Source organism: Besnoitia besnoiti, chromosome V (genome assembly GCF_002563875.1).
Source record: "Besnoitia besnoiti strain Bb-Ger1 chromosome V, whole genome shotgun sequence".
NCBI lineage: Eukaryota > Apicomplexa > Conoidasida > Eucoccidiorida > Sarcocystidae > Besnoitia > Besnoitia besnoiti.
Genome location: NC_042360.1, coordinates 1,570,456 through 1,593,749, shown reverse-complemented (window position 1 = coordinate 1,593,749; position 23,294 = coordinate 1,570,456). Strand labels below are relative to the sequence as shown.

Here is a 23,294-nt window from a genome sequence, read left to right as displayed (position 1 = left end):
GCAACGACGCGACGCCACTGCTTTCGAAAACGCACGCAAGCGCCTAGATGTTTGAACGTCTGTGACGTCGCTCTGTCTCTGCACTCCCGCCGCGCATCTGCTGGTCTATCTGCCCTCGCACTTTGCATTTACACGCGGTACAGAGCTCACAAAACAAAGTACGCGGCAACGGCTACCGCTGGGCCTCATGCGGGACACCTACGGGCGGTTTACATGGAAGGAATGTCGCATAAAAAGACTTTTTCGCTGCTGCGGAAAGAAGACGGAATCCCGTTCCAGCCAGAGCATGTGTCTGTCGCGTAGAGCCGCTGCCTCGCAGAATGACCTCACTTTACAAAAAAGAATGACGCGCCTGCAGACCCTACAGAAGACCTCATGAACGGTGAACAGCTCCGCGACGCCGAGCGAGGCCTAGATGCGAATTTCAACTCTGTAGAGCTGTCCGCAGAGACTTTAAAAGCTGTTCCAGGCTGCGCCAAACTAGTAGAAGCTTCTGCCTGTCAGCGGTGCGCGGCACAGTTGCCAGCTCCCCATCGTCCGCGTTTTTTCTTCAGCGGAAATCTCTCGCGCGCATGCGCTGGGCATTTGAGTGTAGCCGAGCCGCAAGGCCCTCGAGGAAAACGAGGCTGAAGCGCCGCTGAAAAATCGCCGATCCTTGATCCTCTAGTCGTTTTCTTCTTCTTCCTTCCTCGCGGCTGCTGCCCTGCGTCGCGCCGGCCGTGTGCGTGTTTTTTTTGCGCGTGTGCGATCTCGGCTGTACGAAGAATTGAGCTAAACAGAAACGTAGAGTCTGGAATAGCTGCAACGCAGCAGAGCACGATCCAGACAAGGTTCTTGTCTTTATCTTGCGGATTTTCGGCACTTGATTCTGTCGCATGTGAGAAGCTCTCTCGACTTCCGGCACGCGCAGACACACCCGACAGCAGGCACCGCGAGCCGGCGCGCTGTCTCCTGTCGCGCCGCTTCACTAAAAGAGAGAGCGAGGGGAGAGAGAGAAGGAGAGAGAGAATAAAAGGTTTCTGCCCTATGTGAAGGCGCCCTTCGCAAGCGTTCGTCTCCCCGGGTGCAATCGTCGCATGTGTCTGTGTGCGCGCGTGGCTGCCGCCAGTACACTGTTACCGTGCGGCTTCTTCTGCTTGACATTTTATTTTTTTCCGTAATAAATGTAGCATCGTATCTCTCTGGGGGGCCTTGGGATCCCTTGCGCTTGCTTCGGCCTTCATTAGCCTGCCGCGCGGCCTTCAACTCTTGCTTCTTTCCGCCTCGGTCAGCTCGCAGATGCAGCATGAAGGCGCACCAAGCAGTCGCGCACGCGCGCCACTTTCCCTCCTTCTCGCTCTGGGGGGTTTTCGTAGTCTTCATTTTCTTCGGCTCCCTCGCGTCATCGGCGCCTCTCTCTGGCGCTGAGGAGGCGAGGAAACCGGAGAGCGCCCTGCGACAGAAGGCGACGACGCAGCTAACCCCATCTGCCACTACTTCTCCGCCTCCTTCTTCTCCTCTTCTGCCTTCTTCTTCTCCGCCTTCTCCTTCCTCCCCGTTTTCTTCTTTTACGGATTCCGTGGCTTCCGCTTCGCGCAGCAAGTCCAAGAGTCTCTTTGGCATCGCGTGGATTTCAGATCTCCATCTCGACCCGCTGTACTCGCCCACTGCGCGCGTGAGCGCCTGCTGCCGCGTGCCCGCCTCCGCAGTCTCGCCTGCGGAGAGCGGCTTCGATCGAGAGAAGGAGAACCATCCTTCGCAGCCAGGTGGGCGCCAGAGTCTCCCTCGCGAGGAAGCGAGCGGGCGCGCCGACGCGCCGGCGATGGGTCAGGCCTGGTTTGAGGAGGAAACGAATCCGAATATAGGCCGCGGCGGATGCGACACGCCGCCGCTTCTCTTCGAGCTGCTTCTGGAGAGCGTCGAGAGGGAGACGCGCGCCAGGGCCTCGCGCCCGACGAAGGAGAGAACTGCAGATGGCGAGAAGAAGAAGAACCCGGAACTCGCAGGCGCGGAGGCGCGAGGTTTTACGACTGAAACGGATTTCCCAACCGGCGACGATGAAGAATACGAGGCGACGGCGAAGCGAGCCTCAGGCGTGGTTGCAACTTCCACGACAGAGTATGCGGCTGGGGGAGCGCGGCGCAGAGAGCTGTTTCCTGTAGAGGCGCGATGGAGCGAAGGGCGCGACGCAGACGAGGTCAACGCAGAGGACGTTTTCGAAAACACAGACGATACCCCCCTCGAGGCGCTGCTTCTCACTGGCGATTTCGCCGCACACTACGACGACTCGGACCCAGACAATAGGTAGCCGCGCTGGGGAGGAGGTTTTCCAGCCTGGCCTGTTTCGCCTTTCGCCGTGATGCGACTCACTGCTCAAAGGAACGCTGCCTCTGCCAGCGCAGGGGAGGAGGGGAGGGCTGGGGATGCTGTAGCGGACTTCAGTTGCTTCAGTTCATGCGAACCATGTAGTTTCACTTGCGACAGCTCAGTTGCAGTGATGCGCAGCGGGCGTCGGGGGAGGGGGGGGATGTTTGCAAACGAGGTCTGGTATGTGCTGTGCGCTCAGCAGAAAATGACGGGATTCAATGCCTTTTTTCTCTCTTGTTTGCGTGTGATTTCGCTTGCCGCAGAATGTCCGCCATCCGTGAAGCGACGCAGGCGCTGTTCTCTCGTTTTTCCTCTCGCGCGCCGCCCGCTGCTTCGTCGCTGTTTTCGGCGTCGTCTTCTCTTCGTTTTGAGAAAGAAGAAGAGGCCTCCAGAGGAGGTTCGCAGGCAACTGCGCAGCGGCGGCTGCGCGCGCAGAGAGACTCGAGAGCGCGACGCGGAGGAAAGGGCGGCGCAGCGAAGAAAGCGACGAAGGCGTCACGCGCGGCCTCGCGAAGGGAACATCACGAGCCGCGCGTCGACGAGGAAGGGGAAATCCTGACAGACAGCAGTGCAGAAGAACTCCAAGTAGGCAGCGAGGGGGCGAGCGACGCAGGGAGATCCGCAGACGCCTCCGCCGACCCCGCGTCGCCTTTGCAGATGATTTTCGTCGTGGGGAATAACGACTTGCCTGCGGACTATCACATCCCTGACACGCTCAACGCATGGAGCGTCGCGCTTTACAAACTCTGGAAGCCAATTCTGCCGGCTGACCCAGAAACGAAAGAAGTGAGGAAACAGCTCGAGAAACATGCGTAGATAGTGTCTGAGATACTCTAAATTCGATCATCAAAAAGAGCTGATAAATACTCCCACAAGCGCTTCTTTCATCTTCGTGTGCATTACTTCACATGTGTTGGGGTTCGATTACCATCAAGAACGAGGCTACAAAGTAAATGCGATGGTATTCGTGCAATTCCACAAGCGGCTTCTGTCTTGTACGGTAGATTACCGTCCCTGAGTCCTTCTCACGCGCATGCGGCGGTTGTGCATACTTCGACAGACGGCATATCCTCGTGGAGTCGCATATCTGTTTTTCAAAAGTGCGTGGAGGTGTGCACGGCCTGCCAATACGTGCAAGTTCGCCTGGGAGGATCTAGGCTCGAATGCGCGACTCGAAAACGTCCGACATGTATATATATATATATATATGAATATATGAATATATATATATGTATATGAATATATGCGTGGTGAGCGGATTTGCAGGTTCTACTTATTTTGTGCGCGCGCGTCTGTATTGTGAAGGATTTAGGGGCCTTCGCTGTGGCACGGTCCGCACGCAAATGCCAGAATCTAGGTGTCTTCTACTGTCTTACGTGAATTCTGTCACGCAGTATATGTTCATATGCATATGTAAACACAGCTAAATAGATATATGGATACATGTATGATTGTGATTGTCTTGCGTGTGTTTTCTTTCGTTAGACCTTCGAGCGCGGTTTATTTTACCGCACACGCCTGGCCGCGCGTCCGCAGCTCCGTGTGCTTTGCTTGAACACAGTTTTTTACTCTCGTCTCGCGTGGGAAGTCGCTCGAGATCTCCTGCAGAAGACTGGAATGACTTACGAGAAACGCGGCGAAACCGACATCTTGGAAGGATCAGATCCCGGTAAGAAAACCGAAAACATGCCAATTGCTCCTCTGCACGGATGTCAATTTCTCTCTCGCGCCATTTATTGTATATATATATATATATATGTATACCTGTCTATGCACACTTCAGTAGAGGTCTACTTGTTGCATAGGCATCGGTCAGCACCTAGGGCACATGTCGAGTGAAAATCACAAGAGAACACCGCATTTCTGTAGAAAATTATATAGACATTTAACTATATATATATCTTCGTTCGTAAATGTATGCCACCCAGCTTTGTCCAGGTAATTATATATATACATACATAATTATACATATATATATTCGTTTTCTCTTGAGCGTAGTGAGGGCTCGCCGTTCTGTGTTGTAAGCGAAGATGCGGTCAGCGGGTCCGCAGCGAGGAATAACTTGCGATCACGTTTGAAAACCTTTCTTTCTTTGTAAAAATTCATAAACTCTGATATGATTTCACGCAAGTTTTTATGTCTCGCGGCGGCAGACCTTCTCGAGAGAATGAATCACTCCGCCCTACTGAGATAGGCAGCGTGTCAAGGTTAAAAATGAATCGTCTGTTGCGATACAACGATGCGTCGCTGCTTCTGTTCTTAGCCGGTCAGTTCGCTTGGATGGAGAGGGAGCTTCAGGACGCCCGCGACAATCGGGAGCAGGTAAACATCGTCTTCTATAGAGAATGAACAAAGTCCCTCGCTGCTGAAGACCTCAAGCGGCGTCTCGAGTCCGCTCTATCGCTTGTGCGGCTCGACGCTCGTTCTTCCGCAGCTTTCCGCGGCCTCTCACGTCGACTCTAAGCCGTAGTGTGTGCCTTTTGCGCTCGTCTTCGGATGGATTTCTGTATACTTTCTGGATCGTGGATGCATGCATATGAGGCGATGCGAGGCAACACCTGTGTGTGTATGCGTAGACAGCGGCGTTTTGCGTTTTCAAATTTTAGGTTCTGCTCGTTGGCCATGTGCCACCGGGCGTCACGCTGCACTTTCGGAGCGTGTTGGAACACATCCAGCAGTGGCGCGACCCTTTCGTTGAGAGGTACACGAAAGAAAGAAGCGAAACATAAAGAACGCCACAGAAAGAGAGGGGAGGGAGGACGGCAGCAACGCGCGAAACGAACAAAGGGGAGGCTGGAGGGTAGGGGAGTGGGCGGGAGGGGGGGGAGGAGAGGGGCTGAAGGAAGCGGGCACGCGCGAGAAACCGCGAGGCACCTGCCCACAGCTCGGCAGAAGGACAGGGGGGCGAAGAACCAAGACAGCCGACATATGCGAGAGTTGACGCCTGCCACGGGAGGCATCCCGAGAATGCGCGCGCCGTCCGCGTCGCTTTTTGCAGTTTAAGCTTTCAGACAGCATCAAACAGGCGCGCAAGAGACGCGGAAAGAATCCGGGTTCGAAAAGCTCGGCGCGCGGCGGAGGGTCGCTGCTGCCGTGGGGGCGTGAGCCTTTCCCTCAGGCCCCGCCGCGGGAGTGTGCTTCGAGATTGTTTCGTTTTTTTTTTCCTTTTTGTAGGTACCGCGCGCTCGTTCTGCGCTACTCGGACGTAGTCGTCGCGCACCTCTACGGCCACGTCCACGCAGACACGCTGCGCGTCCTGTCCTCGCCGCAGTCTCCTCCCTCCGCTCCCGACTCGCCCTCTGGCTCCGCTGCGTCTGCGGCCTTTGAAGACTCTGCGTCGTCCGCACTTGCCGCGCCTTCGCCGCCCGCGTCGTCGAACGACGGCGGCGCGCTCTGCGACGCCTGGGGACCACAGCCGCTCCAGGCGCTTCTCACGGCGCCGGCGGTGTCGCCAGTTCATGGAAACAATCCCGCCTGGCGGGCTCTCTTCTTCGCTGTGCAAGGCGACTCTCGCGGAGCGGCTCGCGGCGCCGCGCGCGTGTTTCTCCGCGACTACGTGCAGTTCTACCTGCCGCTGTACGGCTTCCTCGCGCTGCCTCTGGCGGCGACTCAGCGGCCTCCGCGCCTCGACTTTTCGCGCGAATACGCGTTTGCCTCCACGTACAGCTTGCCCTGCGTCTCAGGGCGCGCACTGGCGCGTCTCGCCCACGCCTTCGCGGCCTCGCCGCTTCTCTTCGGGCTGTATACCTGGCACACGGAGTCCGGCGGCAAGGAGGTCTCTAACCGCCTCCGCATGTGCGAGGCGCGCGTCGGAACCACGCGCGAGTATCTCCAGTGCCTCACCTCGCTCGGTGGCGGGCAGCCCGCCTAGGCGCGCGGTCAAGCGGCTCCTGCGTTTTTGTGGGTAGAAATACGGAAAAATCTGAAAACAATCCAGCCAGCTGCCCAGAAGAGGGGGGCAAGGGACGGCGAGGGTGGGGGGGGGGGGGGGGGGGGGGGGGGGGGGGCGGGGAAGGCTGGCAGCCTGCGGTTGAAAAGCAACAAACGCGCCACACAAAAGGCACGTGGGATCTCCCTGGAATCTTTCTCTGCTCTGTCGGGCCCAGTGTGCGATGCGCACTGTGTGAGGAGCGCGATAAAACTCCGTCCACTTACATGGACAACTCGATGTCTATTCAAATACATATATATATATATATATATATATATGTATTTCAGGATGTATGTGTACTTCAATATATGTATATAAACGTATATGTATACATGAAGAAATGGGTACTTTTGCGAGTTGATGTTACACGGTTGCTTCCTCTACGAAAGTGCTGTGCGCGAAGCAGGCGAGGCAATCTTTTTGAGATTATTTTCGCGTTTGACTTTATGCGAATGGGGCGTTATCTGCGCGTATCTTGGGTCAGTCTCCTGCTCTGTTCCGCTTTCCTTTCCTCACATCCACTCCGCCCGGCGCGTGGAGGCCGTCGACCTGTTTGCGTGTCTCTCAGGTCAATTCTGTTTCCACATATACGCATATACATATGTATGTATATCTGTGGCATCTCTCTCTATATATTGTGTCTATATATGGGCTAGATATGCCCGTGGCTGCGTGGTGTGTAGCTGCGTGTGAGGATTCATCTGCCGAGAGAGAAATCGGACCAACGATCGCGCGGCAGCGTTGAGTCAAATCGCTGTAGCGCGAGGACGCACCAGACTAGGCGGCGCAGGGCGAGACGGAGAGGCGCGGGGGGCGAGGTGTCTCTGGACACTTCACAGCTTTTTGATGCAGAGGAAAAGAGAGTGCGTGAGGCTGTCTGCTGTGAGGATACGAAACACAACGCGAGAGAAGAAACGAAGGAAATTTTTTTCAGAGGCGAGGCCATGTATGGTTCTTGAGGTGAAGCTTCGCCTCTTTGACGCGCGAGAGTTCCTTTTCTGAGGGATGCTTGTGCATCCCCGCATGTGCTTTTTGCGAGCTTTGCAGTTTTTCCTTCCGCGTTGCCTCGTCGAACCGTCCCCTCAATTGCGTGCGCCGAGACGCAGCGGAGGCCTTTCTGGCGGGCTGCCTGCATGGGACGCGTTGCGGCTCAAACGACAGATGAATGCATCTTTTTTGGCGTAATCTGCAGTCGCAAAGATATACTAAGAGTTTCCCTCAGATCGCGCGTGCCTTTCGCAGGAATCCGCTCATGCATCCCCACAGAGCGAACAGCTTCCACGTTACGTTCTATTTCTAGACTGAGGAGCCGTGGCCTCGCGATTCTTTACGCGAGAGTCTCACGTGTGTCGGTCGTGTCCGCGGCTGCCAGCAGTGTTTCGCAGACTCTAGCATTGATAAGAGAGAGTGTCTTGCGTGGAGGACAGGTCAGAAGTGTGAACTTGGCTTCGAGGATCTCATAGCGTTAGTCATTCTGAGCACTCTCGGTGTCGAGAAATGATTTGCTTCTTGTATGTAATTTATATGTAGTTGGGATTGTCAGTACACAATAGAGCTTAAGTACGATCCTTCGGGTGAGCGGAAATGAGCGAGATATTGAAGCTAGGGCATCCGCAACTCTAAGCAAAGCTACTTGACTGAAGCTACGCGCGGCGCTATGCGCTCTCCGATCCAGCGAACGTCACTAGACTGAAACACAGGGCTCTGCGAGTCTCGGCACCGGTAGCTCGCTTGTCTTTTTTGCTTCGGCCTGCGACGCACGACAGCGCCGAGAGGCGACTGACATCAGCGGACCCCAGGTCGCGCGGGTGCATGCTACACAGGATGGAGGATCGCTCCCTAGCATGTTCTGCTTTCTTTGGAAAGAGGAAATCGTCTGGTCTTCGCGAAGGCGTTTCGAGACTGCGCGAAAAACCGAAACGCGCGTCGCCAGCAAGAAAAGGAAGGAAAGACCGGAATAGAATAAAACGAGCCGTGGCAAAGTTCTATCCAGCTGTGTACGTCTCCACACACATTCTTCATCGCGCGCATCGACAGGCCGCGGACGGCCCGCGCTGCGACGCCCCCCGCCTGCACTTTCCAGCTAGAAAAACAGCGAGCCTGGAGAAAAACGAAAGAAGAAGGAACGCCAGAAGCACTCGAGAGTCGCCGCACACGTCGATGCGTGCCTACATGCACCGCACGCGGGCGCGTAAAACGCGCGAAATTGGGAGGAGGGAGCGCGGCGCGAAACGCGAAACTCTACACTCTCGAAGAGGACGCAACCAGACGCCGAAAAGTCTCGAAACGCATGCACGCCGGCGACCTGGGCCTTACGAGAGCCCTATACATCCGCAGATCGCACATATACTCACTATTTCTTCTGCAAAATATCAACGTATGAATATAATATTATATGATATGTATGTCCATTTTGCATGCACAGCCACCGCGGGGGAGCAACGCGTGCAGAGAGCTCCGCGGCACGCAAAAAGAGAGAGGGAACCCGAGCCACGCGCAGCCTGTCTTCCGGCGAAAGTGAAGACGCGCGACCTCTCCCTGCTGCGTAGCCACGTCCTGCCTCTCATCCCCCTCCTCTCTCTCTCCTTTCGTTCCCTGCGTCAGGGGCGCCCGTGCCCTTCTCAGGCATGCGGGCAACGACTTCTTCAGCCGCGAAGCCCGCGAACGCGAGGCAACAGAACAAGTGAACCTTGCTGCGCAGACGCAACGCCCACCGACGAGGCAGCGCAGCGCATGGAGCTGCGGCGCCCGGCGGCCTGGCGTCCGGTTCCAGCGAGCGCGAAGAGCGGAAGACTGAGATGGACGCGGCACCTGCATCGTCCCCTTGGTGCCGTGCCAGAAGCCCCCTGAGCCGCCGACGCGCCCAAAGACGAGGAAAAAGTTCAAAACTGGCATCCTCGAAGCGAGCCTCAAGCCGCACGTCACGCCGCCACAGGTGACCCTTCACCCGGGCGCTTGGCTCTCGCTGAAAAAGGGAAAATCAGAAACCACACACACACACACACACACGCGACAAATTTCTGGACAGAGTTTGCACAGAGACGTGCGCAGCCGGCCGGCCGAGACGACGCCCCGCGCAGCTGCGCCAAAGCGAAAACAAGAATCCCTCAACATCTGCCGGGGTATGGCTTCACACAACGCATCGCTATCGGAGTAAAATTTCAAGAAAAAAAGCGTTTCACGGACAGCTTCGCACACCTTCCAGGTGTATCCACCTGCATGGAGAGGGAGATGAGGGAGATCAGGAAGTTGAATGCGCTACATTCAGTTTTGTTCGCTTACGCTCGGTTGAGACCGGCCTCTGCTGTGCGTATCCGCCGTCCTGCTGCACGCAGGCGCGCTTCGCCTGTTGCTCGTCTTCACTCGCAGGCGCCGCGGCGGTCTCGTTGCGCTCGCGCTTTCTCTCTTCCGCCGCCGCGCCGTCAGGCAACCCGGGGAGAGATCCCGGAGGCCGCGGCGCGGCGGGCGCACCGCTCGTCTTCTTCAAAACATACGCCGGCAGCTGGGAGCGCCGCACGTGCTTCACACGCAGCTGAATCTGTCCCTCGAGCTGCGCTCGCTCCTGAAAAAGGAAACTCAAACTCGCAGTCTGTCATCGACTAGGGTCCCGCAGGAAGCACCGATGCATGACTCACAGATTCGAAGCGTGAAAAAGGGAAAACGAAAGGCGACGGCGACCGAGACCCCGACGCGACTATCATGTGCGCATGCGCGGCCGAAACTTGAGAAAGCACGTGAAAGCGAGAGACTCAGTCTCTCGCGCGATTCAAGAAGCATGCGCGAACAGCGCCCGCCATCCATCTGCGATTACATATACTTGAAAGCACCTGCGTACGCGAAGATTGATTTCAAACGCTGCACAGGTAGATGGAATTCTGTGCAGCTGGAGAACGAAAGACACAACGCCGGCGGGCGAGCCCCTGCTGCAGAGCAGCCCGAACCGCATGGCGGTGCACGGATTCTCGCACGACGCGAGCGAAAAGAGACGCAGACGGCGTTTTTTCTGCGCCGGCTGACTCACGGGCCACTGGTTGATGAGGTCGACGAACTCCTGCCGCGCGCGCACACACAGCGAGGAAGCGGAGTAAACACCAGACCACAACGCGAGCGGACGCTCCCTCTGTCGGTCTCACACGAATATATACACAAGAGAGCAAAACTATGCCCACACACAATACACCTATACATATATATATATACATATAGTTGCCTGCGTATCTATGCGTATATGTGTATGCGGCATCTGCGGAACGCGCAGAGCGATCCACGAGTGGCGCGGCGTGCAGACAGCGCGGCACAGTGGAGAGAGCTGCGCGGGGGAAGACGCTCGGAAGTTGCAGCTGAGAGATCTCACCGCGGCTGCAGGCCGGAGGTCGATGACGCATGGCTGCTGCGCAAAGTTAAGCGCCACGAGCAGAGCGGAGGCGAACTGCCAGCCAGGCTCCTGACACAAAAAGAAATGCGCCGCTCTGCACAACCGTCAGCCGCAGCGCCTCTCACGCCGCCCCGCCACGCGGAAGACGTATGCAGACAACATACAGCGACAGACACACGTACTCCCCATCGAAACGAGCGCAGAAATATACACATATACATATACCGTCGTACAGAGGTTCGGCTATATCACCCAGTCTACATCTACGCAGACAGACACGCAGACGTCCACGTATATAGACAGATAGCGAGAAACTGCAGAGGACACAGACACGCAAATAGTCAGGTCGTGTCTCGAGTTGCTTTCGTGCTGACCTCGAAGGGAAAGAAACAGGGAATAGGGCGGATCGTCATCGCGGCCTCGCCCTTAGGGCACGCGCCGCCTGCGCCCGCGAACGCGGGCCCCAAGGCGAGCCGCTCGAGTTGTCTCACGAGGAAGCGGACTTTGGACTCCACCCAGCCGAGCCACTTCCGATGAATCTGAAGCAGTTGAGAAAAAACACGCCCGTCAGAGAAGAATCGAACAGTGGAGCGCAGAGAGCGCCCAGGGGACGAGCGAGCACCGCCCCCCCTTTCGGCGCACCTGGAAGACAGTCGAGACAGCGAGAAGCGAGAAGAAAAGCACGCCGCCTCTGCACGAGCGCGGAGTCGCCCAAGCCTTCCTTCCCCCGCGGCGCACCGTTTCGTTTTGTGCAAAGATTTGCAGTTCGAGAAAGTGTTTGAAGGAGGCGATGTCCAGCGGCTTGAGCACCAAGTGAAGCGCCTCCGTCCAGGAGATCTCCTTCTTCTTGTCCCACAAGTCGAAAATCTTCTTCGCGCTCGCGAACTCGTCTGTAATCACGCGCTTAGTCGACAGGCTCACGTTGTGGGTGCTGTTCATCGCCGGGAAGGCCGGCGTGATGATCGGCAGCAGGTGGTGCCGGTCCTAAAGAGAGAGAGAAACCGCACGCTCTGCAAACTGAAAAAAACACGCGACGCGGGGCACGTGGCTGCCGAAGCCCCGCCGCGAGTCACCGCGTGAAGTAGTGCAGGGGTCGTAAATCGAAGACAAATCCGAAAAAGAGACGGTGAAGGTTAAAGTCGACAGTGCCGAAGACCCTAAACCCTAAACAAAATACGAAACGAACACAGAAACCGAGGAGTCTCCGCCTCGCCGCGCGCCGCGCTGCCGGCGCCACAGGGACTCGTGTCGACTGTGTCGTCGCCCCTCGCGATTTGTCTGGCGCAGCTCTGCGGCGTTTGGCCTTCTCTCTGCTTCACAGGCGCCGCGTCGCTCGGTAGGCGCTTTACCTGGGCGTTTACTTTCGGGTTCCAGACTTTGAAGTTAGAGAGTCCGTCGACCGCAGGTTGGTCCCTGATTTTGCACAGGAGCACGGGGCTGCTGCGCCAGTTCCAGATGCTGTAGACAGTGAAGAAGCGGTGAGCGAGTTGGCTCGGGGCGAAGTTTGGGTACAGTTGGCAGCAGCGCGCGACGAGGATAGACCAACTGATGCCGCCGAGGTAGCCGAGCACGTTGCTGTAGATTCCGCGCGACTTCGCCCAGTGCTTGACGAAGCGCAGCGTGACTTTGAAGGTCTCGCGGTTGGGCACGAGCTTGAGGATCAAGTCTGCGACGCGCGAGCCGTTCACACTGCGCGCCGTCTTCTCGTCGACGTGGCGCAGCACCAGGTCGTTCTCCAGCGAGTTCCAGGAGCTGGGAATCGCCGGCAGCGGAAGCCGCGCGAAAAGCAAATCGATCTCCACGCCGTCGAAGCTGAACTTGAGCACCGGCGTGTACGCGTCCGGGACCGGCGTCAGCTTCCGCACCCGCGGATCCTGCTGCAGCTTCGCATGCAATATCTTGAAAAACGCCTCGCGAGTCACATGCCGCGGCGTTACACAGAGCGTGTCGATGTCGCTGCCTGGCGTTGTGACCCCCAGTCGGTAGCTGCCAAAGGTGAAGATTTTCCCGCCTGCCTGCCGCGCCTCGCGCTCATCCAGCCCCTGCTCCATGCCAACTTCCACAATCCACTCAATTACAATGCGATTGAGCTCGTTGAGCACTCGCTCCCGCTGCAGATTGCCCGCTGCCGTCTCGTAGAGATCCAGCGCACGCAGCACGCTGATCAACTCGTTGCTGCGCTGAATGTCTGCGTCCTGCGGCAACTTCATGTTGACTGGATTCGTCACGCCATACAGATATGGATTCGTCTGCGTGATCACAGGGCCGTCGCCCATCGCCCGCACCCACGGCGAGACCACCGCCGCGCCATCGCCAGCAGGAACTGAAGAAAAAGAAGGAATGGACGCAGGAGAGTAGGAAGACGAGGAAGAAGACGAGGAAGAAGACGAGGAAGAAGACGAGGGAGAGGAAGAAGCTGGGTCGGGGGGCGCGGTGAGCATGCGCACTGCAGGAGTAGAAGCGACAGAAGTGAGGGAGGACGAAGCGGCTGACTCCAACATCTTGGCGACGGGTGAGGAGGACGTGCGCCAAACGGAATCTACCCAGCTCGCAGGCACACGAAAAAGAAGGGAGAAGGAGAAGGCTGGCGACGTGGGCGAGTGCGGGAGCACGTGCGAGGCACGCCGCTTCAGCGAGGCATCCTGCCTCACTCGAAATCGCAGAGAGAAAAGAAGAGGCAGAAGCAGGAGGAGAAAAAGAGGGGGAAAGAAGCACACGAAGCGCCGCAAAGGCGGGACTGCAGCCTGCGCCACGCGAAAGCGCCTCTTCGCTTCCGCTCGCCTTCACCAGCAGAGACAAGTGCGGCTCATCGAGGGATTCTTTGGGAAAATCCGAGAATTCCTCGCGCTGCCCGCGAGCGCCGCTCCGCCGCGCCACACAGTCCGTCACAGAGGCGAAGCTCTCGACTCCTCCGCAACTCAAGGCGACTGTTGCGATACACAGAAAAGGAGAAAACCAGAACTGGAACTAGAAAACCGACGCGAACAAATTAGAAACTGAGCAAGAAAAGAACGACGACTTCCAAAGCGCGAGGAGAGAGAAACTCGCGCAAGGGAGGGCGCGGGTCGGATTTTTGAAAAAACTCCACGTCAGCCGCGGCTGAGGCCTCCGCGAAAGACACGGCAGGGAGAAGACACGTGAGTGGAGCGTGAAGTTTCTCCAAAAAATCAAACGAGAACGACGGGGGGGCCGTCGAACGTAAATCCTCCTCCCCTGCGCCGCTCCTGCGAAGGACAATCACGCGCACCGCCGAGACACGCGACACGCCGAAAGCAAATCGCCTCTCTGGACAATCTCGACACGCGTCATCGCGTCACGAGACGAATTCAGAGAGGAGAAAAACCTGCTTTCGCGGATTCCTTCGTCGTCGGCGTCGCGCCTCCGAACGCGCGGTGCGCATTTCCTGCATGCGCACGGCTGCCCTCTCGTCGCGCGTATGCGAAAAGAGAACGCGGCTCCGCGAAAAAAAGAAAAAATACAGGAAAATTCAGCGCGCCCAGAAAACTCAGGCGCTCGGTGGAAACTCGCTCACAAGTTCACAGGCGTCGTTCCATGCATGCTATTTTTTTCTCCAGCTCTCCTCTCGGCGAGTCTCGGCGCGGAGTCAGCGCGTGCGAGGATGTCCGTGCGAAGAAGTCCTTCTCTTCGCGGCATTCTCTCGGCAGATGGCCTCTCTAGCCTTCCCCTCCCCTCGCTCCAGCCCTCTGCTCAAACTGCTGCGCCTCAGGGCTGCGCAGTAATGACGTCTACGCGATCGTCTCGCCTCGACAGGCATGAATTACTCTGCAGCACACTATTAGGCACACACCAATACATACACCTCCATGTACCAGAACACAGGTACACATAGACGTGTCTACATCTACATATATATACAGACAGACATGTGTGCATGGATTCGAGGTGTATGTGTATATGGCTAAATCTGTGCCCCTGTCTCTCTTTATCAGCTTTGCTGTGCGTGTTGGGTTGTTTGTATTGAAGCAGACCGTTCCCTTGTACTTCACCGCAGCGCAGAGACTTGCCATGTGTCCATGGTCAGTGCCGCACACGAGCGGGGTCCACGCGCTGAATGCAGGTATTTGTTTCTCCATTCTGAATTCTCTTCTGTGATGTAATTCGCTCTGAGTTTCCGTGGGCGGTGCCCCCCCGCGTGACTCGGTTTTTTCTTTTCGGTTTTTTCTCTCTGGCGTCTTCCTCGACTCGCAGTGAGCATAAACGGGCGCGTCGCTCCACACCCCGTCATGCCTTCCTTCGCTCAGTTGCGAAAACTGCTTCTCTCTTGCTCTTTCTTTTCGTTCATCGCATCTCGACTAGGCAGCGGCGCCAGGAAACAGCTTCGTGAACCACCTCCGCCGGCGCCCCTGGGCCTCTGCAAGCATGCGGCGAATGTTCGCGGCGTCGACGCGATCCTTTTCTCACTCCTTTGAGAGAAGGAGAGGGAGTGACGCAGTGTTTCGCCGGCTTTTTTCCCTATGGAGGCAGGTAGCGGCCGAGGCCGCGTGTGAGGAGGCAACGCGCCCTCCTTCCCTACCTGAGTCGACAGAAACCGTCTCTCCATCGTCCCTGCCTCTCCCGCGGTCTTCGTTTCCGCGTCGCCGACCCGCTCCAGTCTCAGATTCTTCTAGCAGTTTCTCGGCCTCGTGCGCACTCAGCCTCTTGACGTCTCGCTCGCCTTACTCGGCTTCTTCCTTCGTGGCTCGCGCGAGGAGGCTTGCCCTGCCTCTCTCGTCTTCTCGACCGGCGCTGCGGCCTCGCGCTTCTGGCGCAAGTGTCTCAGCGCCTGCCTGCAGCTCCTCCTCCTGCGCTCTCAGCAGCCGCACCTTTAGGAAGGATCTCCTCTTTGCTCCTTGCTGGGCTGCAGAGGCTGAAAAACCGTGTGCGCCGTCTCGCGCGCTCTCCACATCCTCCTCTTCTTCTTCTCCTTCCGCTTCTTCCTCTCCCTCGCCGCCGCGAGGCAGCGACTGGATCTCAGCCTTCATTCACTCGACAGAGGAGGGCCTTGCGCGCCGCACCAAGCGAATTCCCCCCACTTCCTTGTCTTCTCCCTCTCGTTCGTCTTCTTCTTCTCCCTCTTCTCCTTCTGCGTCTGTCTCTTCTTCTTCCGCTTCTTCCCCTGGGCGCCGCGGCCCTCTGTTTGCCCAGTTCCGTCGCGTGTCGCGTCTTCCGCTGGAGGCGTCCCTTCAACAGAGTCTGTCGGGTCTGGGGATTACGCACCTCACTCAGATCCAGGACGCGTGTTTCCTGCCGATTCTGCTGGGCAAAGACGTCGCAGCCGCCGCGAAACCCGGCACCGGCAAGACGCTCGCCTACCTCCTCCCTCTGCTGCAGCGTCGCCTGGGACAGGCGCGCGGGTCGGTCGCCGGCGACGCGGCTGGCGATCTGCTCGCAGAGGGCGCAGAGGCCTCGGCGCTCCCGGGGTCGCCCGGTAGGGGCGGAAGCGGCAGGGGAGGGGGAGGGGGGGGAGGCGGACCCTCTGTGTTGATCTTGGTGCCCTCCCGCGAGCTCTGCCGGCAGGTGGCGGCGACGGTCGCGGCGCTAGCGCCGACGCTCTCGCAGGTCATTTTGGATTCCGCCTACTCGTCGCTGCAGACGCAAGAGCTGCTTCTCGCGGCCTCCCGCCGCAGCGGGCGCCTCGACCTCGTGATCGGCACGCCCGAACGGTGCGAGAAGCTCTTCCGCGCAGGGCACCTTCGCCTGGGAGCCTTGAAGACCTGCGTCGTCGACGAGGCGGACGCGCTTCTCCGCCGCGGCTACGCCGAGGCGATGAGCGCGCTCTTCTTCGCCAAGGGGGAGGCAGAAGCAGCGGAGACGCAGCGCAGCGCAGACGGCAAGCAGGACGTGACGCGCGAGGCGAAGGCGCGCGAGTATCCGCGCCAGCGCGTTCAAACCCTGATCTTCACCGCCGCGCTCCCCAGAGACCTCGAGCAGCTCTTCGACGCGCACTTCAAACACGCCACAGTCATCAACCTGCTCAAAAAAGCTGCGCGCCTCCCGTCAGGTGGGACATTGCGAATCCAGTCGACGCGTCTGGTCTGTTCTTGCCCCGGGAGAAGATGCGTGCAGGGTGTTTTTCGCTTTTCGATTAAAAGCCGATGCCACGCCCTTCAGATATTTATTTAGCAATGCAAGCATATATATATATATATATACTCTCATGAGTTGAATTCGAAGTATTCCATATATCTCTCTATCCGTCTCTGTATCTATCCACAGATCTACCTGTCTTTCTGTCTACTTATTTCCGTATGAGTCTATCTTCCTAGCTGCCTATCTATCTCTGTCTATATCTGTCTATATAAAAGTATATTTTTTAGCTGGCTCGGTTGAGTCTGCCTCAGGTGAGTTCTGATCTGCCCAGTTTAGGGTTTAGGCACTGGATACAGTGCCTCCGTCAACGGTTCGTGATGCATGTTCCATTCGCATAAATCTCCGATTAATCTCTTAGCCTATACCATTAAATTCGTATATATGCCCAGGTTGTGCATACAAATATATATATATATATGAAAATATAGTTCACAGCGTGTCTTGGCCAGTTCGCGAGAACGCGGAGCTGCAGTGTTAAAGGCACGTTTTTGCATACGAGCTTGCATGCAAGTTGTGATATGCGACGCGTGGAGATAGGCTCGTCCACGCAGATGCATTTTCGTGGTCGCCGGCGCCTAGACGCGTCGACCGCGCAGAGGCTGCCGCACAGATATCGGCGAATGTAGGCGTTTGGCGGTGTTTCAGAGTCGCCCAGAGCCTATTCGTTTCTCCTCTGAAGATGCTTCCTGCGTTTCCAAAAACAAATATATGAGTTCCCCTGCAGACCTCCAGACGTGCATGCTGTGCACCTACAGGAGCATTCAAACTCACGCAGGCAAAAACAGTGACTCGCACGAGAGAGGCCTTCGACCGGCAGATCCGCGTCGCGGCTGCGGCGCTCTTCGCATCTGTCTGATGATGCGTTGCATCTTGCGCTGCGTTGTGTTTTTCGCTCTCTCGCGCAGGGCATCAGGCTGCGGCGGCGTCTCCTCTCTTGCCGTCGCCTGCGGGTGAAGCGGAGGGCGAGACGCAGGCTCGGGCTAACGATTCTGAGGGAGAGGCCCCCTCCGCAGCGTCGCTCTGCAGCGACACTGTGCGGCATCTCACGTGCAAAATCTCCTCGAAGCGCGGCGCCCACTGCGAAAGTGAAACGCGCCTCCGCGTGCTGCTCTACTTGCTGGCAAAGGCTCTCCCTGCCTCCGCGCAGAGGCGGCGCTCTCCCCACTTCCAGCAGGTTGGTCGCGAGGGCGACAGCGCGGATGCAGAGAAGCAGAAAAACGCGCGCGCGGGCGAGGCAAGGGTCGCCGGCAGCGGAGGTGCCGCGGGCGGCATTGAGCTACTCGAAGAGGGCGACAAAATCGAAGAAGCAAAGTGCATCGTCTTCGTTGAAACGCAGCAAGAGGCAAGTTGAAAGGCAAGACAATAAATCAAGGAAGACAGCAGCCACGCCCACGCCGTCGTGCGAAAGAGTCTGGGGGATGTGTGCTGTGCTCCAGACCCTAAATCAGCATGTCTGCGCATGCGCAGGTTCTGTGTCGGGAGAGGAGACGAGTCGGTGAAGGTGTCTGTGCGTGTGATAGCGTGGAGAGAGTTTGACGGCGGGACTAGGCGCCCGCCGGGGTGCATGCATTGAAACTCAGAATCGCCAAAATCTTGATTTTACTTTCTCCTACAGGATTTGTAAATGCATTGACCTGAATGTGTAGCTGTGAATCACCTGAACGCACAGGCGCGTATGTATAGGTACAGATTTATCGCGCGGCGACGACTACAACAAACGACATCTTGACACTATTACCTACGTGTATGTATGTGTGTGTTTATATGTATTAGGTATTTATATGTGTATTTATATGTATTAGGTATGTATATTCTTTTCTGCATTGACTGGTAGGCTGATCTGCAGACGTCGGTATGCACAGTCTGCAGCCAGCGAGAAACTGTCGTTTTGCTTTCTTCGCAACGTGTTCCTTCGGGCTGGTTTACCTTGGTTGATGATCTCGAAGCTGCTTTCGATTTTTTTTTCAGGTTGAGCAACTTGTCCAGCATCCTTTCTTGAGCTCCTGGCGAGTCGCGGCGTTGCATGCTGGGCTGGAGCACGAGCAGCGAGACGCGAATCTCAGCCGATTTCGAAGTGGCGAGGTGAGAAAAAAAGACACATCGAGCGGCTAACACTCACCTCCTACCTCATTAGTTATATGTATATATGTTTATGTTTACATATTTTAAAAGATATGCCCTGAGCAGGTCTTGGTGATTGCGCGGAGGTGTCTAGAGCTTGACGCGTTTGTTTTCTCTCAGGCTTGTCCGTGTGTCCGCTGCATATCTGTGGCTACCGCGCCGCATCTCACGCGACCAAAGGGAACCCATTCGTCAGTCAGATTGAAAAACGCGTTTATGTGAAAGTGCACCCTCGCGTTGCATCTACTGCTAGCGACCCCCCCCCCCCTCCGATGTGGAGGCTTTTCTGCGATTTTTTTCTCTTTTTTCCAACATGCGTACGCGGGGGTGTAAGCGCCTCGCAACCGCTTCTCAGTTGTAGGGCGTGAAATTGGTTTTTTTGTGTTCAGGCTTCAATTTTGATTTCAACTGACGTCGCGGCGCGCGGCATCGACGTCCCGTCCGTCACGCTCGTAGTCCAGCTGCGGCCTCCGCTTGACCCGACGACCTACATTCACCGGTGAGGATTTTTGTTTAAAGCCCCTCAAACTCGGGGACGAAATTCCAGGGACATGCCACAGCTCGCGAAACGCGCCTGCGTAAGCAGCTGGAGTGACGCGCGGACAACTTCGCAGAAAAGGAATGCGACGACGCAGGCACTCTGCACACGCGTGAGAGAGATGGAAGCTGACACCTGAGGCTGCATCTGCATGCGTCGTCTCAGTGGATTCCGCCTGATGCGACGACGCAGATTGGCATCACCACTCTCTGTCACGGTTCAGGACGTTCTGCCTGCAATACAGAGATCCACCGTCTACACGCAGATACAAAGCGCATATATCCACGGGCATATACCTATATATATATATATATATATATATATATATATATATATATATATATATATATATATATATATATATCCACGTGTCAGTAGCGAGGCACAGTTCACCGAGGAAACAGCTCCGATGCCTCAAGGGCTCTGCATGGCTTTTTTGCGTGAATGTGTTGGCGACTCGGCGCAGAGGCAACATGGATTTTTGGCGATTTTTCGTTTGTGGGCCTGCAGCTCGGGACGCGCAGGCCGCGGCGGGCGCGCGGGCGACAGCGTGATGCTCTACAGCGCCACAGAGCGCGAGCGGATTTCTCGGATTTCGCAGGAGACGCAGGTTTCGTTTATCAACTTGCCTCCGCCCACGCAGGTGCAGGAGCAGGAAACGACGATTTCGCGACTTCTGTGTAAGTGGCTGTCGCGCAGCAACCGCAAACCGCGGGGTCCCCTCGATCCCTGCGCGACGTGGAAGATTGTAGTCCGCGGCTGCTTCGCAGTCTGATTGACGCGTCTGTCTCTTCTGCGGGACGTTGCAGAGGCCGCCTCGAGTCCGCGACGGAGAGGGGGGGCAGGAGGCTTGCGATCGCGTCTCTGCGACGTGCTTGGAGCCGGCGGAAGAGGTCGCTCGCCTGCGCCGTCTGTTCAACGCGCAAGTGCGTAGACGCGTGTCTCTCGGTTTCAATCGCGAGAAGCACACGACTCGAGTTCGCAGGTGCAGGCTCATCTTTCTCTGCATGCACCGAGATGTCGTTAGGCTCGTGCCGACGTCGCGCTCTGCCGTTGCATCTCGAATTGTGCGCATCTCGGTAGTCTCGCGCGTTCGCATTTCGGGCAGTGAAGCGCTTCCTGGGTCGCTGCGGCTGTTTCTCTGCAGACGAGATCCTCGACGTGAAGGCCGAGGTCTCCGCTCCGTTCCTCTCTCGCGCGGAGGCGCTGCTCAACGCCCATGGATCAGCGGTATTCGCGGCGGCACTCGCCTTCCTCCACGGTTCTCACCGGCTGCCGCGGCTGCAGCGCGGCGCGGCGGGCAACGCGCGCAGCGAGGACGAAGCTGTTTCGCGTTCAGTTCTCTCAGGCCGGAAGGGCTACGTCGCTGTGCTCCTCTACGACCCCACACACGAGGTGAGACACACAAGGCGGCAGCTAGACCCTGAGTTCCTTCGCATCCCTTACGTCGGAGTCAGGACTGAGTCTGCCTTGAGCGACTCGACAAATGGAGCGGATGCACTCGCGGCGCGGCGACCTAGAGGCGCATAGATCGGCGCTACCGGTAACAAAGAGACTTGCAGCAGCAGCGGCGGGAAACACCGTAGAAAATACTTTCCTCGAGTGCGTGCGCGAGAAGCCAGCCCACGCGCGCCGCTGCAGCAGAAGGCGATTGAGGAGTCACGAGCGATGAAGAGGGGAAGGACGTAAACGAGAATCGAAGCAGGCGTTGAGAGAGAGCGCGAGGATCGCGAGGATTACAATCTTGTAAACGTGGCGCGCTTGTGCCGGCTTGAAGCCGTAGGATCACTCAGATGTAAACCTGAGCCTATGCAGCTTTTTTTCTTTTTCAGAGGATACAATCCATTTCTGCGGCAGCTCGCTACTTGCGGCAGCGCCTTCCGGATTCCGCAAAACTGGACGTGAGGAAACATCCTCTCTGGGCGGTGCGCAGCTGCGAGATGTTTGCAGGTGTCATCTCGATGGAAATTTCCACATAATGTTTGGAGCTCATGCATCGCGGCGAGTTTTTCTTCTTTCTCATCTACAATTTATGCGCGAAATGACGCAGTGAACTACCCACATTCACGTGTAGATAGATATCGATAGACATAGATAGATAGAAAGATACATAGAATGACACACATTTAGAGAAATGTAAGTAATGTGTACGTTTGCCTGCCCGTACATGTGTATACATGCATGGAGTCGGCCTGTGAGATGTGCTTGTCCCGTCTCACTGCATGGCGCCGGAGCGGGGGGAGACACATCGCAAATTGCGCTGGCGTGTTGGCGCGTGTGGTGCTTGCGGCTCGCGGCACCTGCGTTTGAGTTTCTGGCATTCTTTTCAGGCTGTAGGGCTCGTTTCGAAGAGCACAAACGGCTACGTAGGAGACGTCGCAGTGGTCTACGCGGACCAAGTCGTGGATGACGGCGACGCGTTTTCAGAGCCGCGCGCCTCAGCCGCCTCCATCGGCGCGATCAACGGGCCACCAGTCTATCCTCTTGAGCAGATGCCGAGGCTCCTCCTCTCCGATGAAGCCAAGCGCCTCGGCCGGCGCCGCAAGCGCGTGAAGCTGCCGTGGGAGAAAATGAAGTGCGTCGCTGCAGAGAAAGCAGCTGGGCAGCTGCAGACTGACCTGCGCACACCGCGCTGCCTCCGCTGTGTTGGAAACAAACATATATATTCTATAAATATATGTTGCAAATATCTATATATATTCATGTGTATATGTATGTATGTATTTCCTTCCAGCTAGATCGTGCCGATGTCACACACAGACATACTTCTGCGTACTGTATATATATGCACATGAAATAAATAGATTTATGTCAGTATTTATTCTAAACAGATTCGCGCCTGTGGGCGAGGGTGTCTTTTTGCGGAAATGCCGTCGTCACGCTGGATGGAAATACTCAGTGCGCCGATCGATACACGCGCAGCAAAGAACGCACATGCATGCGTGTGTGTTGCTTCGCCGACGCTCACTCGAGACGAGCCTTGCTCTGCATTCTCGGTGAGCCTGGCTTTTGTGTGATGTGCTTCCTGTCGTTCCATCGAGTCGTTATGGTACGTGTCTGTTACATCCGGTGTTTGTCTGCGCGTCGCGTGTCTTCTCTCAGGCGCGCGCATTCGCGTGCAGCGATCTTGTTGGGTTCCCGGCGCAAAGGGGAAGTCCTCAATTCGGTTGCGGCGATCAAACAACACCAGAGAAACATATCAAGAATGTGAAGGAAGGGCGTCCTCGTGCGGATCCTCAAGAACTCAGATGTGCGCCCATATATATCTATATAGACTATCTTTTGCTTATGCAAGCCTGGGTATGTGTTTCTGCATACAGCTATATATGAAAGTATGTATATATATGTATGTATACGGCGGCGAAGCTCACTGTCCATACACATATGTATGTGCTCATCGACCAGTCAGTATATGTGTATATATGTGTTTGTATATACCTCGACTGTCTGACTTTTCAGCTGATGAGTCACGATTGAAGGGAGCTGGAATGGAGTTCGGAGTGATAGTGCATGGCGTTCGCACAGCTGTGCGAGACTGTGTGTTATTCTGTGCGCGCATTGTTCGCCGCGGCGGAGGGTCGCCCACAACTCTCCTGTGTGGTGTCTCTCTCTCTCGCCGTTGGAGTTGCAGGCGAGTGATTTTGTTGTTCGTAGACCGCCATTGGCTATCGCGCATGGAGACTACCTGCTGTGTTTTTAACGATTGGATTCGCAACCAATGCAGCTCTACACAACATGTTGCATGAGAAACTCGAGGCGTTTGTAATTCACAGCGGCTTATCCACCTTTCAAAAAAAATCGAGCAACTGCTTGAGAGTCGCCGGATATCTTTGGCCTGCGATTTGCATAGCCTTGAAAATCGAAAAAAGGTCACGTGCTGCCGCTGCGGCTCG

General features: G+C 56.5%; 3 protein-coding genes across 3 annotated transcripts; 2 read left to right on the top strand and 1 right to left on the bottom strand.

The window, feature by feature from the left end:
- Window positions 1–1,285: 1,285 nt before the first annotated feature.
- BESB_060450 (uncharacterized protein) lies at window positions 1,286–6,217 on the top strand (the record flags this gene model as incomplete). The annotated part of the gene is made up of 6 exons (XM_029364459.1): window positions 1,286–2,283; window positions 2,610–3,132; window positions 3,832–4,015; window positions 4,610–4,668; window positions 4,953–5,047; window positions 5,521–6,217. The coding sequence occupies 6 exons, from the start codon at window positions 1,286–1,288 to the stop codon at window positions 6,215–6,217; spliced, it is 2,556 nt and encodes an 851-aa protein (XP_029219167.1).
- Window positions 6,218–9,198: 2,981 nt separating this feature from the next.
- On the bottom strand, window positions 9,199–13,153 carry BESB_060440 (polyA polymerase; the record flags this gene model as incomplete). The annotated part of the gene is made up of 7 exons (XM_029364458.1): window positions 9,199–9,242; window positions 9,560–9,839; window positions 10,299–10,328; window positions 10,632–10,721; window positions 11,027–11,191; window positions 11,391–11,636; window positions 12,002–13,153. The coding sequence occupies 7 exons, from the start codon at window positions 13,151–13,153 to the stop codon at window positions 9,199–9,201; spliced, it is 2,007 nt and encodes a 668-aa protein (XP_029219166.1).
- A 1,879-nt stretch (window positions 13,154–15,032) lies between these two features.
- On the top strand, window positions 15,033–22,612 carry BESB_060430 (DEAD/DEAH box helicase domain-containing protein; the record flags this gene model as incomplete). The annotated part of the gene is made up of 9 exons (XM_029364457.1): window positions 15,033–16,653; window positions 17,648–18,060; window positions 18,711–18,824; window positions 19,253–19,362; window positions 19,912–20,081; window positions 20,549–20,796; window positions 21,234–21,302; window positions 21,732–21,976; window positions 22,504–22,612. The coding sequence occupies 9 exons, from the start codon at window positions 15,033–15,035 to the stop codon at window positions 22,610–22,612; spliced, it is 3,099 nt and encodes a 1,032-aa protein (XP_029219165.1).
- Window positions 22,613–23,294: the final 682 nt, after the last annotated feature.